This window comes from Labrus mixtus, chromosome 4 (genome assembly GCF_963584025.1).
Source record: "Labrus mixtus chromosome 4, fLabMix1.1, whole genome shotgun sequence".
NCBI lineage: Eukaryota > Metazoa > Chordata > Actinopteri > Labriformes > Labridae > Labrus > Labrus mixtus.
The window spans coordinates 20,809,307-20,826,044 of record NC_083615.1 but is presented as its reverse complement, the minus strand read 5'-3'; the positions used below and the strand labels follow the sequence as shown (position 1 = coordinate 20,826,044).

Here is a 16,738-nt window from a genome sequence, read left to right as displayed (position 1 = left end):
CCAGTCAATCAAAGGGCTGACATATAGAGTCAAACACCCAGCCACGCTTACACCTATGGGCCATTTAGAGTCACCGATTAACCTAATAGGCTTGTCTTTGAACTGCTAGAGTACCCAGAGAGAACACACCCAGGCATCGGGAGGGCACGAAAACTCGACACGAAAAGGCTCCTGCTGGCAGTTGTGTGTGTGTGTGTGTGTGTGTGTGTGTGTGTGTGTGTGTATGCTCAGTTGAGAGTCTTGCTAATGGACTGGTAGATATCTCTAGAGTAAAAGCAGCGGGTGGTCAGTCATTCGAGTACACCATTAGTCCTAAACCGCACATAGGAACACACCCTCACACCCTCACAAACTACACACACACACACACACACACACACACACACACACACACACACACACACACACACACACACATTTGGTATCCGCATGTGGTTGAACTTCCATTGGCTTGAACCTGGGACATCTTCATCACAAAGATGCTAAGTTCTTGAAAAGGGAACAAGAGAATCTGCCTAAGTGTTTTGGTGTGTCTGTGTGGCTGTGTTAAAGTACACAATGACTGAACAAAGTCATTGGACTATGAGTGTTTGTGATATCTGAGTGTATATTCTCCCATGACAGTGAGAAGGGAAAAGGAACAGTTAAAAGTGAAATATTTCTCAGTGGTACTGTTTGCAGCTCAGATATCATATACTGCTAAAATGGTGTTGCTTAGAGACATATTGACTGGGGTTGCTAGGATACCATTTTAATTGGTGGATGTGTGAAGCCTAGGCAGGGCTGTGAAGGTTTTCCAATGTAGCGGGCCAGCTAGTATAAAACTGTGCTTCCTAACACATCAAACGTCTGCCATCCTGGCTGATAGAGGCCTACTGCAGAGTGTTGAGAAAGAAAACATCATAACTTAAAATCAGCCCATCCTCCTAAGGCTGGAATCGAGATTGTTTTTAGATGCCATTGCAAAAAAAAGTAATAAAAAAATCTAAAGATAAGGAACTTAGATAGCCTCCAGAGTGCACACCTTGATTGGCTGAGATGTGGGTGTTGCACTGCCTGAGCCTCTGAAGCCAAGACAAAAAAAAAGCTAATACTATACTAAAATCTACATGCCGTGTAGCCCCTTCTTCTCTCCTCTTGATTCTTCTCTCCTCTTGACCTCTATTCTCTTCGCCTCATCTCTGATCTTTTTGTTTCTACTGTGCCAGCCTGTTTAGTGGTGGAGTGGCAGGATGAACAAAAGGTTTTTCTGCCCTCTCTTGAGCTATCCACTATTAGCAGAACGCTCTGTGTTACATCTGTTTCTATCACACCTTTAACTCAATTAGTTTGGAAAATCATATGCTCCCGTTCTTGTTCAAACTGAACTGACTTTTCATAAATGAGAATGTTGTAAAACGGACAGCCAAAAAATGACGAACAGAACTGTTGTGACAAGCACATTAACAGCCCCACAATCTGACCTGATCTATGAACCACATAGGAGAGATTAAGACAATCTCATTAGGACAACAAGTCTGATTCTCGAGAGAGGCATGGTCAAGACAAATAGTACACAAAGTTAGAGACACAGAGATGGTAGGAAGCCAGACTACCCTGAGAGAACCCACACATGCACTGTGAGAACATGCAAACTCCACATAGAAAGGCCCTGTCGGACAGGGATTCGAACAGGAACATTCTCACTGTGAGGCAACAGTGCTAACCACTGCACAGCCATGCAGCACCAAATTCCCTGATCCCCAGTCCCTCTAGACAACCACAGATCAACATCAGCTGGGACCAACCAGACTCATGCCCACAAAGACTCCTTGGAACATGGGTGTCAGAATATCACACATAGAATACTGCAGCTGCCTACTGGCAGGCCTCACCACGCAAGACAGCCTTGCTGCATGCACTTTCAAAACTTCACAGATGATCCACAATGCAGCAGCAGGACTCGTCTTCAACAAACCCAAAACAGCGCGTCACTCCACTGTTCATCTTACTCCACTGCTTGCATCAAATTCAAAACCATGTTGCTCTAAATTTAAAATGACTTAAGCTTACATGAACTAAATTTTTTTTATATTTTTCTAAACGCAGATTGCATTGCCTTGATACACTTAGGGTGCCTGTGTATAATCGGTCCTGAAGCTTATAGGCACTTACATATACAGTATGTTGTTTGCCTCTGTCTAGGTCCTTGCTTGTGTTGAACTAACTTGCAGTTTAGGTTGCTTTGGACAAAAGTGTCTGCTGAATGAAATCGTAACAATCTTATATTGTACCTTATAAAATAATTAAGCTTTAGCCGTTATATAAAAAAAAGACCATATCCCTGCTGAGCGTATGACATGGCTAATCAAAAGGGAATATTCAATTTATTGTCCTTTATAGAAGATGCTGAGCAGCTTGTTTGTTTGTTACAACAAAAATCTGACCAAACATCGAGAGGACACATGTGACAAATCAAACAGAACATGCTGTTTACATGCTCTGCTTGATTCATCTTCATGTCTGTATTTTGCTTACTGTAACTGACATGCTTTACATCATGATTATTGACTTTAAGCTGTTCGTTGATTCTTTCATCAGAGTAAAAAAATATTTTTATTCAATCAAGTTATAATGAATTACTATGATACCCCTAGATGTATGACACTTAAAGTGTCTAGCTACACTTAACTTAATGCTGTCCTGGAATCTGGAACATTTTCAGAACCAAACTGTTCTGGGGAGAGGAACTATTCAACAGGGAGTTTCCTGAGAACCACACACCATTGGGACTTTTTTTCTGCTTGCATTCGCACCACCATGGGTCTGAAGCAGGAGCTATAAAGATTCCTCGAAACGGTGTTCTAGGAACTAAAATAGTTCATAGTTCCTGCGGTCTGAAAACAGCTTTTGTGGCTCAGACTTCTTTTTTTCCTTTGTATCCCCTTGTCTGAGAGCTGTTTGAGGGGACTTGGTTTCTCTCCTGGGAGACGGATCAAGCTGCTTCAGGCTAAGCTCAAGGATAAGGGAAATTACCAGTGGATCAATACTAATACTTACATCCCCTCTCCAAAAGTCTGTCTGAGCGATGTTCAGCCTGCGACTCCTTCAAAACACATCCAGTGCTTGACAGTCCAGTACATGTCAAGATGGGGTTGTTTATTGTGACATTTTGAGGCTTAAACCACACTTTAAACCCAATTACGTGACCCCAATCATTGTCCTTGATTAGGGGTTATACAAGGAGAGCCACTCTCAGTCTCATCATGCAGTACCCTGTCATCACTGATTGGTAGGCAGAAGCTCGCCCATTGACCTCTACCCTCCCAGTTTGTAAAGGGAATTTGCAGTCCCATTGCTTTATTAAATACTACACTAAGAAATGTGGGATACTTTAAAGGACTTACATGATTGCATGCAGGATTGTCCTCAAAAGCAGCTTACTAAATATCCATCTAAAATGGTTATTTGTCAGTGACATGAATGGAAGTAATTTGCTGCAGTTGTCAAGGAAATGACTATTGTTCCATACATTACCATCTATTTTCCATAAAGGGAATGGGAACATAATTACACTTTGAGGCAGTCATAATGGGGGTGGTTAATGGGCGAACAAAGTGCTGGACATTGAAAGTCACAGCTAACAGATAAAGCACATTGGTTATAGGATTAGGTAAAGAATGTGACTTTATTCAAATTCGAACAAAATTAATGAATCCCTTATGTGTTCTATGTCAGAGCTGACCTTTAAATTGGGTTATTTAAAATGAATCCATATATCCGTCCTATGTCCTGTCTAGAAAAATGTAAATATCCAAATTAAATATTTAAAAAAATCCTTTATGGGCTAATTTTCAGAAGGTATATGTCTTTGGTAGAAAAAATGGTAGAAAAAAGTCAACACTTATAGTAAGAGGTTTCAGATACAGCCACTGACTGTTGGTAGATGAGATATGAACCACATTTTCCCCTGTTTTATTCTGTGCCCTGTACTGCTGGAACATAATGGCCATTTTTATTGCCAGTATTAAAAAGACTGGAAGAGAAAACGCAGCGTTGTTAGGTTTTTGTATTTTAATGTTTAAGTGACTTTCTTGTGAAGGTCTTTGGAAAGTTGGAAAAATATTCAGAAGTTTTGTAACTGTGAGACTGATTGAAAACATTACACCAGAGGTTATCAGCTGATTACACCCATCAAACAGGAGGTCTATCATTTTCATTCCCATCGCTCTAACCGGGTTCTATATTTTCATCAGAGACACGGAAGATTAAATCATTTTCTATAATCACTGATCCCACCTTTTCCAACCGCCTGTAATCAGCAACCTCCATCTTATCAGCAGACTTTGTTACACAGTCTTTGTATCAGTGTGCGTGTTTGTTTGTGTGTCATTTTGATTGGGGGAAGTACCTTACCTTATATCATCAGACTTTTAAGCACACATGCGATGTTGAAGTGCTTGCTTCTCTGTCAACAGTGCAGCAGCCAGTAGGGCTTCTTAAGTTTCACTTCTGCAATTCTACAATTCATTTAGCAGACGCTTTTATCCAAGCGATGTACATCAGAGAGTAAGAACAAGCAAGGATCTAGAACAACGTCAGTAAGTGCAAACGATCCGCTTTAAGTCTGATGGGACACAGGAGCTGACAGGCATTGCACGGAGGCAAAGCACAACATCGACAGCTTTTCTTGAGAGTTCTGATCAGCATCAAAACCTTTCTAAAGATCATCATCCTCATCATCAATATCATTAAGTGTGTAGGTGAAATGAAAGAGCTGGGTCTTTAGCTTTTTCTTAAAGGTGCAAAGGGACTCTTCAGATCGATTGGAGTTTGGTAGTTCGTTCTACCACCGGGAGGTGACAGGTGAGAACAGTCTAGTTAGAGAGTTAGGGTCCTGTTGTTAAAGGTCCCATATTATGCTTTTTCTGGTTTTATATGCTCTTTAGTGTGTTTTCCAAGTGTCCTGTGCATGTTTAAAAAAATTCAAAGTCCGTGGAAACGCGGCTTCTCCTACGTCCTCCTGTTAGCTGTAGCATTAGCCGCATGTAACGCTCGGTTCTAGCCCCCCTCGATAAAAATGTGTCAGTCCGACGTTATTGTCAGTGTGAGATCACTGATCTAAGCCCATTGGCTCGTTGTGGCAAGCCCAGCAGCTCATGTTGAAATTTCCGAGACGCGTGCTGAGCAACTGACCAATAAGGACAGAGCGGATCGGCAGACCAATCAGAGCAGACTTGGCCCACGTGGGGTCTAACAGTGTGGGCTCAGCAGAGCGTAGCTGACAGACTCAGAGCGGAGAGGGAGCAAGGAGGAGCAGTACATGAAAACAGACACTTTTTTCGGACTTTAGCTACTGTGAACGTACAAAAGTAGGTACATAGATTAAATATACGAACCCCAAAAAGGGCATAATATGGGATCTTTAAGGTTGGATCAGACGCCTTTCATTGGCAGAGCGTGGTGGGCGGGAGGGAGTGTAGACCTGGATGAAAGAGTTTGGGTAAGCAAGCAGCAGGGCTTTAATTCTGGTGCTGAATGGTTTGTTTTTGTTTTAACAAGAGAATTAGGCGGTTTAAGGCATCTCCACACCACTGTTTTGGCCCTTGGGTTTGCGAGGCAAACAACAAACCAACAGGTGTTGCAGCGATGGAAGCAGGCAAGCGAACTGGTTCAGATATAACTGATCCAACCTAAAAAGCCTCGGCATTTTGTTACAAGCTGTCTAGGTTAAGGAGGCCGAGCTGGGGATCATTTGTTTACTTTCAGGTTCTTCGGTGCTGGTTTCTCAAAGGTGGCAAACCTCTGGTTCAAAAAGTGAGAGGAAATACATGGTGTATGAAACAAAAACACACTAGGGCACTACACACACAGAGGCTTCATGACCCTGTTGGCCTAGCAATAACTCCTACTTGATGGATTTTTTCAGATCTCATAAAAATCATGTCACCTTCACTTAGTAGTGATGAAAAAACTTGATACTTAAACTGACTTCGGGGCCTTTTGCCTCTGTGCGCTATTTCAATAAGGCTTCTGTGATGTGTTGAAAATTACACTTTTGAAGCTCTCTAGACCTTTCTCATCAATCATCACATAGTAACAGTCACGTTAATCCGTAAAACCTATCTTGGAGAATTTAGGAATGGTTAATATCTTTTGAATCCGTACAAAAAAATCTGCAATAGATGGATAATTGACCATTTTAAAATAATGAGAAAAATACTGAATCAGATGATTTTTCCATCAAACTTAGCTGAATACACCAAAAAGATATACAAAAAAATCTAACTTTGGTGAATGTTGTTACATTACCAAGGTGTTGTTGTGTTTTTGAATGAACCTGATTTTACTAAGCACACTAATGGCATTTTCATCTTTGATCAATCCTTGATCTACAAATGCTTTATATCATAACATCTGCTCACATCTGTTCTGTATGTAGATTATTGTCTAGCTTGTAATTAAATTAATGTAAACAGGATTAGCCAACTCATGCAGGAAGTACAGGGTGGGTGGGGTGTGGCGTTTTATAACATACAATGTTAGCATTGTACACAGACCAAAACTGGACTTTAACAATATAACAATGTTGGTGTTTTTTTTGAGTGCAAAAACAACAACAATTGATTACTCATTTGCCCTGCATTGAACTCACACACAGCTATACCTAGATCCCAGCAGATAAACACACATTCACAGACACAGCTGTAACGAAAACACACGCTGCAGCTAATCACCTGGCTGTCTTCAGGGAGCCAGCGGAGAAAGACCGTGTGTCTCCTGGGTCAGTGATCTGTGTGAATTATAGATCACAGCTTTTCTATCCCAGGTTTTGTAGCCGGGCCCGAGGGACACACTCGGCAGAAGGATAGAGAGCATGATAGGCACGCACAGGACGGAGAGAGCTATGAAGTGTGGAGGGAAAAGAGGGGTGAGCTATGGAGCTAGTTGTTAAAATAGAATTTACCATCTTGCGGAACACAACTTATTTTTAAGAAGCTCCCCCTCCTGTTTAGAATTACTCGTCTGATGTTTGGTTATTCTGCCAATGCTGGATTACTTGAAATCCTGTAGGCAAGGTGAGCAACTGCTGTGTTTGTGCTAATCCTGCTAGCATGTTGGTGAGGCCTTGAGTCTTCTTTGTAACCTCATCCTGAGGCCCCCTGGGTAGGATCCCTGAGAAGTTTTCAGACCTCAATTGAAGAGATTTGAGCTAATATGTTTCATAATCACAAATGTAATATATTAAATAATAACTATTATTAATTATCGAGCTAGTAACATTTAAGCAAATAAAAATGGTTCAAGTATAACTGAATCAGTCTGGTTTAATTGTCCTGGCAGATAAGCTTTTTATCAGTTATGGGCAGAAGTTACATAACATAAAAACACTCTGATCCCAATTAACACTATGCGAGAAGACGCATGCATTCTTAAATTAAATTCTCAAAGTTCTGATGTGAAATCCTTAACCATGTAGTCATGGCGACTGTTTGTTTTACCGATGTTGTATACTCTGAGTTCAATGTTGCTGAAAGCCAGAACAAGCTGACTGGATGTGTTTCCGTTTATGTGTTTGTATGTTTGTATGTATGTGAGTGCATGCTTGTTTGAGTGGACGTGTGTTCGTAAAAGTAATTCACTGTGATAACGGAAGTCAATACAACCTGTGTGTTTCCGTGTCTCAAGAGAGCGTTTGTCTTTGATTAAAGCACGGCGAGAACGGCTGACTGCACAGGAACCTTAATTGTCTCCCTGAATCACTGCATTGTGACTTCTGACAGTAAAGCCGACATGACCGACTGACTCCGCTCTCTGGTGTGCAAAGTGCAAGTAGTCAATTGTGGCCTGCTGTTTGATAGTGAGGTTCTCATGTGTTATTCTGAACATTTTTTGGCTGTAACCATCTGCAGCACAAGAAAGTTGGTAGTGTAGCTTCTTGTGTCAAATGATTTTTGAGTCAGTTGACCTTTAAATAAGACCCTTTAGTAACTGTAGGTACACCTGTGAAATTGTTCATTTTTGCAAAGCACAAATGCAGATCACTGTTAAGCGTAGTTACCGGTTTACTGCTAGAAATAAGTAGTATTTGCTTCTGATTTCAGACAGACGTAAAAAAAAAAAAAAAAAGGAGGCTTCGACAGTGGATTGTGTTTTTAGGAAAAATCTTCAAGCTAATGTTCACGAGTGTTGACAAATGCAGGCGGCCCATGGAAAATGTAGGGACACAAGTGGAATGTTTAATGAGCCTCACGAGACTCACAAAATGTATGATGCTCCTCCACAATCATTGCACCAAAAAAACCTAATTTAGCATCCTTTAGGAACAAAGTGTCTGTCATTCTAACTTGGATCTCAGATAAAACTAAAATGTGGCTCCTACATTGCATATTTACTATTGCTAACTTGGTTACTTTACATAGAGTCTTACTTATTATTGCATTTGCTGGAGGGGTACCCACAGCATTATACTTTACATTTTAGGGACACAGACCAGGTTGCCATATTTTTGTCAAGTATAGTGAGAACGTGTGAGCCAAAGTCATTATCCGCAAATGATTATCCTGTTTTTTGTTTTGTCCTTGCTCTCAACTTCCAAAGCTATGTTTCCCGATGCCTAGAAACTTAAACATTCTGTGCAATCTTGGTTTAACAGAACCTGGATTACCGTCTTTTTGTAAAAGGTTTCAAATTTATGGGAGGCCGGACTGAGAAACACATTGTGAGATGAGGGTTGATATTCAGGGGAGGTGATTTTTCAAGAAAATTCCTAAAAAATGTAAGGTAGCTCTGACATGATGATGAGAGTTAAATCAGCAGCTCCAGTCTTGCCTGAAACAGCCAACTCCTCTGCCAGTTCATCATGTTGACCTTGCTTTCAGTGCAGCTCAGAGGTTCTTTAATGCTGTCGTCAGGATTTCATCTTTTTACTCCTATCCTTGAGAATGTCTAATTCATGGTTAAAAACAGTTTTTCAACCTGTCCACATTAACAGGTCTGCGACACCAGTCATGTCTGTTTTTGAATAGATTCCCACTTCAAGGTTTCATTGCAGCAGTTGTGACATTTAAAACAGGTCAACGAAATGATTGATTACCTAATGGATCAATACGCCTGTGGCTGAGTGTCGCAAGAGCTCCATCGCTTAGTTTGTCCGTGTGAGTGAATCGTTATTAGAACTGTGACTGACGGAGACAACTCAGGGCTTTATTGATTTACAGGTTTATTTGTCACTTTTTGGTTGTGTTTACTAAGAAAAAGGTGAATAACATTTTAGCCTGGCCTCGAGAATCTGAACAGTAAGAACGTACAAAGCAGCACTTTTGACTCCCCATCGGCTAAGCTTTAAACTCAGACTAAAATATTTACGTCAACAAACCTTCAGGCCAAGGTCCTAACCATGAGTCAGGGAAGACACTGAGGGGGAAGAGGAAGAAATGAAGGAGATAAAGAAAAAAGGCACTTTTCTATTTTTTATTTTGGTCACCCTGCAAGCTGCCTGTCCACCTTGAGGGTCCCTTCAACTCAGAGATTTTCGGAGAAGGATTTGTTCCAAGAATATGTATGGATGAAAGTTTGAAACCAGGAGGCTGTGGTGCTGCACTTTGATGCGTGAAAGCCAAGACGAAAGAGAAGAATCATTGCTTTGGTCGTTCTTTTTTAAACAAATTCCCCCCAAAATTCCCGTATTAAAATCACAAATGTTTATGGTTTTGTTTCCACAGGTTTATGAGAGAGGGACCAACGTGGAGCAGTTTGTGACCCGGTTCCTGCTGAAGGAATCAGCCAATCAGATCCAGTCTCTTCTGAGCTCTGTCGAGAGTGCCGTGGACGCCATTGATGAGCAGCACAGCCAATCAGGGTGAGCCAATCAGGGAACCGCCGCCATGTCAGGTTGTCATGTGTGGAATCAGGAAGATGTTGGTGTGCTCAGTGTGTGTGTGTGTGATTGGCTTTGTGTCATAGTCCTGTTGTCACACTGAACAAGATAATGGATCTAAATGCAAAACACTCATGCGTGCATGTATCATGGTGGTGTGCGTTTAAATCAAGTTGTCAGCGGTCATGCAGGAAATGAGGTGGTGCTTCAGGCACAAATCTTTACTGGTTCTATCTGTCGCTCACACATATTTGAACACACATAAACACTCCTAAACACTCATACAGTAGTTTACACCGTGTTGGTGCTGGTTTAGCTAAGTCCAAAACAGGCACCCCATAAACAGAGGCTACGGTCCTCAGGACATCAGCCGCAGGTCGGACTCCTAGCCGTGGCCCTTTGATGCATGTCTGCCCTGCTCTCACCTCCCCGCAAATGGAAATTGAAAAGAGATTTCATTCTCTTCTTTTGTTCTTCCTGCACAACACTCTCCATTTCCCCCAAAACTAATTCCCTCTTCCCCCTTCCTTTATCACCTACTTTCCATCTCCCGGTTTTTCAGTCATCTACCTGCCAAGGTGAGTCCACGGATGCCAGAGAAGCGTAACGAAAACTCTGTCCCTGACTACCCCCCTAACAACAGAGTCAGTGCCAGGGAGGCCGTCAGGACCATCAACACTGCCTCAGGTAACAAACACACACACACACACACATGCACGCATCTACACTTAACACATCCTCTGATTTTATGGCTGGAGGCCATCTGTCATACATTTGTATGATTAGCCACATAGCCACAATTGTTTCAGTGAGGGGACATCCCTCCGGGAAAGCAGCAAATGAACTTTGAAAGCCACTTAGCAGTTTTCATTTTTACACACATACACACACTCTTATCATTAATTTACTCAATTGGGATTTATTCTCCATTGTAAAACACCTCAATCAGACTCCTGCACAGGTCTGCTTCAACTGTCCTGCAGCTTTCAGAGCAGCAAAGATAAACTGGGAGAAATGAGGGAATAGAGTTTGGAGAAGTAAAGGGAGAGCAGAGGGAAGAATCTAAAAAAAGGTTATGGGAAGGAAAGAACGAACGATATGAGGAGAGCTGGTTATTTTTTTGTGTTAAAGTCAGACCTGTAAGACCTGCTGGATACAATCCAAATATGCAGTATTGTTCAATTTTCAAAGGATCGTGTTTGTGTGTGTGTGTTGTGTGGATGTGTTTGTGATTCTCTTTAAAGATTTGAAGGACCCTTGTTGGTACCCTCTAGCTGTACATTTCCTTTTCTTTTTATCCTTCCCTTCTCTCTCTCTCTTATTCTGTTACAGTCCTCTCTCGCTGTCTCTCTTCCTCCTCCAGATGGTAGTTAACTCCGCAGCTTACGGTGGCCTTGACACTCTGCACCCACTCGAACAAATTGCTCGCACAAGAAATGACACTCCAAAAGTCTTTGAGATATGACATAACTTCATCACAACTCGAACTTCACCAAGAGGAAGAATCAAAGTCAGAGAAACAGTCATAATGAGACCAAAGGAAATAAATAAAAGCTTTAAAGAGCAAAGCAGAAAAAAAGACTAAATCTATTACTCCTAAGGTGTTATCGACAACTGTCAAAGGTGTTCATTGCTGTTATCTCAGGGTCGGACGGTCATTTGGTCCACAGACAGCAGGGTGTGAAAAGTTAGCCTGAGAAAAAAAAAACACAGCACACTGTGGAGATACGGTATAATACTGTTTATGTCACTGACAAAGCAGCTGTTGTACATCTGTCCTTTGAAGATGTCGACCTGCTTTGACCAATAGAGAGCATTGTAGAAGCTCTGTTTCCCATGTCATGAAGATTTGGACAACAACACTGGCTCGTTGTTTTGTGTGTTGTTCCTGATACAGTATTATTAAGCTGCTCTGAGGAATTTTCTTCCTTTTCCTAAACACACCATGTATTTTCTCAACAAACACATTTTCCAGCATTTTGAACTCCATTGTTTTAATCAATTCTATTAGTCCTCTTTTTTCTGTTGTTATTACATTGCTATTTTTAATCACAGTGTCAATAATTGTTAAAGTGTGAAATCAACAACAGAAAGTAAGACATCATGCTCATGTGCATGCTTGTCGTCTTGTGTATTCAGGATACTCTATAACACTACTGGTGGTTAAAAAGGCTAGGCAACACTTTAACGCTTCATTATGTTTTACTGTGCTTTCATCTAAAACATCAGAGTACAGTCAGCTACATAAACTGTTTATTTTTCAGTTTTTATGACCATGAAAGACTTGAAAGAGAAAAAGAATTGCCTTCACACGAGTGTATCTTTTAGTTTTAAACATGATTTCCATCCAGCCAGTCGTCATGGTTTCTGTTCATTAGTGTAGCTGATGAACAGAAACCTGGAGCTTAAAACAAGTTTTGCATTAGTCTTTTTTTTTATCTGGACACCACTCCTTACTGCCCTTCATCAGGAATGCTGAGAGCCATTTACTCCAGCTTAGGTTAGGTAAAGTTCGATTGCTGTATTTGCACACAAAGTTTTGTAAAATTTGGATTACAGTGAGTGAGTCTTCAGACTTCTACATACACCAATCAACAGCACAAGACAGACTTGTGTTATGCTCCACTATAAGGAGGAACTATGGAGCGGACAACAACAATCCACAATTTGACCCAACGAGGCACATAAATCACCTTAACAAAGTCAAACAAACAGCAAAGGGAACAACATACAGCCATAACTCTGACTCGGTAGAACTTAAAGTTTAGTGTTATAATAAAATTGATCTGATTTTCCAAAAGAAATATGTCCTTAAAACATTGAACCTGTGCAAGAGGACTGGATTTCCCTCACTTAAAGACACAAAGATGAATCCCTTTAACTATTTGTAAATTACGCGTTTTGCTTTTCTTTTTTAAGTGTCAGTAGAAATCTGAGTTGTTCTTGAGGTGTATATTTTCTCAGAAATGAAGAGGTTGGTCTGCATGTACTGATAAAAATCCTCTTTTTACAGCTTGTTAGACTGACAAAAATCATCAAAAATGATGGGTAGGTGTGAGTCAATCTACCATTTATTAGCAAACACTTATAAAGCTTCCATCTTCTGTCATTTGAGGCATGTTGCTCTTTTAGTTTTTTTGTTTTTTTTTTAGGAAATACAACACCCATTCACTGTTTTTAGCTGTAAGGCAAGTCAACGCACTTTGCTCATGTTACACATTAACCATGATGCCCTGAAGTGTGATTGTGATTTATAAATGTGGAAAGGCTAAGAGCACATCTTAAAATCTAAATCAGAACACAAAGAAATGGCCCATCGATGGAAAAAGATTGCTGCTTTTCTGTGATTTTATCTGACTGAGTGCTTTGCTCGATTCCCACTGTTGTTGTCAAAGCAATTATTGATTTAGTGAGTGATCAGTGAGGCAGAATTGATCTTCTTTGTCTTAATAAACACAGTGTTCGATCTGTGGCCCTCACACTGCACTACATCTGTGATGAACAAAACCCCACAACACTCACATACAGTCCCAGATCCTGTTACGTGTGGCCCATTTCAGGACAGACTTGAACACAAAACACAAATTATTTTGACAAGAATTGGTTAACCTTGAAACACTTTGTGATGTGTGGCCCTATACTGATGCAGTGAAGGAGGACAGTGTTGCTAACAGTTACCTTGATTTCCATAAATCTCTCTGTTTCATTGGGATGTCTTCTACACACATATTCTGACATTGCTGTCAGGTTTGATGGGGCATGGCAGTGAAGGCTCTTTGTTCTTATACAGCCTTGGATCTGACAGCACCCTGCTTTATACAGTTTTGTTCTATTTCTCTAAAAATATGTCCTCAGGCACGAAGCACACTGTGTGAAGACAAAAGACACTGATATAAATACACAGGAGCACACAAATTCAAACACGCGACATAGAGAATTAGTTATTTTTCTGTCAAAACATTTGCCTATTTTATGCCCTCTATAGTATATTAAGCAGTGAATCTACAGTTGTTGTTTGCTTTCAATCCAACATGTAGTTGTTGGTTTTTGTTTAGTTGAATTATTTGGGTTGTGATTCCCCCTTTGCATTCAACTCTTCACATGCCCAAAGTAAAATGAAAAAAAAGAAGATACTTTTCACAAATTAATATGAAGAAAGCTTGTATTCATTTCTATTTATTTAGAAGTAACGAATAACTGACAAACAAAAATAAAATACAGAATATACCATTTACCCCCCCCCCCCCCCCCCCCCCATGAAATCAATCCATAGATCCAGACTCCAATTTACTCCTTCTACAGTCGATTGCTCAACTAATCATGTTGAAATCAATGAACATTTGTTTAAGCACAGGCATTGGTGAAAGGGCAAAGAAGAAATAATAATCGTTATACAATCAAAGAAAAATATCAAGAGGCAAAACACACTACATGAAAATAGAATGCTATACACACACACACACACACACACACTCCCTGCTTAGCCATCATGATGTTCTGTTCAATACTTCTTTTACATCATGACAACACAAGGGTTTGAGTCCTACACTGCCTTTAGCTTCATGGGGCCTTTGTCTAGTAAACTATTGATTAGGCTGTTCTTGGGGACCAATTAAACAAGATATATGATCTTTTTAGGGGTCTAATATTCCCTTTAAAAGAACTGACCCCGGTTTATGAAGTCCTTGACCCTGACCCAGACACACGTGTTAATGGAGACTATATTTGCAGGAGATGAGCCACGCTGACACGCATTGACAGCAGTGATAAAAACCAAAGGGCTAGGAACCTCCTGGGAATGCTGTGTGTGCTAGTGCATTACAATAAAACATTCAACCAAAATAGAAACCACTGCAGAAACCTACTGATAGAACATCGTATATGTACGATGGAGGATTAGGGCCACGTAAATTTATTATTATTTTTTTTAATTTTGAGATTAAAGTCGTAAATTTACGAGCATAAAGTCGTAAATTAATGAGTTCGAGACCAGCCTGCGCAAAATGATGAAAGTAGAACTCTTAAAGTCTTTTCCTCTGCAGACAACTTCCTCCAAGTCAGTGTGGTTCTTTCTTCAGTTTCTTGCAGTATCTTTTCAGGGTGCTGATATTTTATGACAATGTGAAGATGATGATGTGCCAAAAGCATGTGTAGTTTCATATCTGCACAAGTAAAGCCCCAACACAACTATTTGTGTCTGTTATCGGTCTGCCTTGTTAAAGTGTCTCATGTTCAGAGACAGTTTGTGTCCTGTTCCTCATTTTACAGATAAACAAGGACTTCAAGTTGAAGTGAAAACTTCTCTTGAACTGTTTTACCGACTACACAAGGAAGTAGCCTATTTCCTTATTAGTGAAACCTTTAGGACAAGATGCTCCACGTTTCTCATTTGAGAACAGGATGCTGCTGCTCTTCTGATATAGACTAAAATAACGACTTTATTCTTTTATTCTTTAAAGACTTTAAGAGTTCTACTTTCATCATTTTCGAGCAGGCTGGTCTCGAAATCGTTAATTTACGAGATTAAACTCGTAAATTTACAAGTTTAATCTCGTAAATTTATGAGAATAAACTCGTAAATGTATTATTATTATTTTTTTTTAACGTGGCCCTAATCCTCCGTCGTATATATGCAGTTATGTTTTTGGGCCTTGGATTTTTTTAAATGAATGCTGATGTGTTTGCTTTCAAACTAAATAAAAACTAAATACTATTTATTTTCCATGAATATAAAGCTTCTCCAGTACACCAGTGGAGCATCCTAATTAATGAAGAGAGTCTGCACTAAAAGCAAAAGCTTACTGCATGTCTTGCTTATTTTATGAGTTCTGCCTGATTTATATTTCTCTGATTTCTAATTAAAAGAGAATGTTCATAGCACTGTTCAAAGTGCATTTTATATATAATTCTGCAGCTATCTAATAAAATAGATATTCTGTCTACCCACAGAAAACATCTCTACGGAATTTGAGAAGATTTCAGTAAAACCGTGATCGCTACTGATCAATAGGCTCTGCTTCATCGGACTCTATATTAATTATGTCTTTTAAATACTGTACAAACATCTTTAATGAGGATAACACACTGTTTGTGCTGAATCTTGAACACAACTCCTAAAGACTTCTTATATCTTATTATGAAGGTAGTATGTTCATTTCATTCCGTCTTTCCAGCTTGAGAGCGTCAAAGTGCAATAAGAATGGCACGTTAAACTCAATTTAAAAGTTTTCTTTCAATAATCATCTGAACCCCAGAACTTGACTTTTTTTTCAGTTATTTCAGTTCTGGTGGTGCATGGAGAAAGAAAAAAAATGAATGATAGGTACAAAGATGACAGGTCCAGCTGACAGGACTCTCCGTTTTTATCTTTTCAAAGCCCAAACATCTGTCACCTGTCAGGGATATATTGAAGCTCACAGCATGTTCAGAACAGTCAGATAGTGGACAGGGGAAAGGGGAAAGGGATTATTCATGCTCTTAAGGTTACACATAGCTACATGTAAAGGTTTTACATGAGGTTTTCCTCAGTGGTTCTTATTAAAGTGGTCACCTCCTATGCATCATGTTCTAAAATCTTGATGGGCTCTCTTAAACCTCACAGCCCCTTTTAAAGGCGTAATATGTAGAATTTTTACACTAAAATATCTAAATTAATTGATAATTGACTGAACCCATGTTAAATAGTTTTTCTGTTGAGTTCTAACATTACCTCTGATATTTCCAACAGTTATCAAATCCAGAGAAATCCTACATTTTTATAGTTGTAACGCCCCGTGTCTTTCATGGAGGCCACAATGACAGAGCCGCCATGACAGACACGAGATGTTTATCGTTGCCATGGAAACACCAGATGTTACATCAAAGACCGCTGCATAAGGA

General features: G+C 40.0%; 1 protein-coding gene across 1 annotated transcript in view; it reads left to right on the top strand.

Moving 5' to 3' along the window:
• The window catches only part of necab2 (N-terminal EF-hand calcium binding protein 2), a 135,219-nt gene that overhangs the window by 58,001 nt on the left and 60,480 nt on the right, over positions 1-16,738 (top strand). The window contains exons 6-7 of the mRNA XM_061036288.1: positions 9,705-9,841; positions 10,422-10,546. Of these exons, the coding sequence (XP_060892271.1) occupies positions 9,705-9,841; positions 10,422-10,546 (262 nt within the window). The remainder of the gene's footprint in view (positions 1-9,704; positions 9,842-10,421; positions 10,547-16,738) is intronic.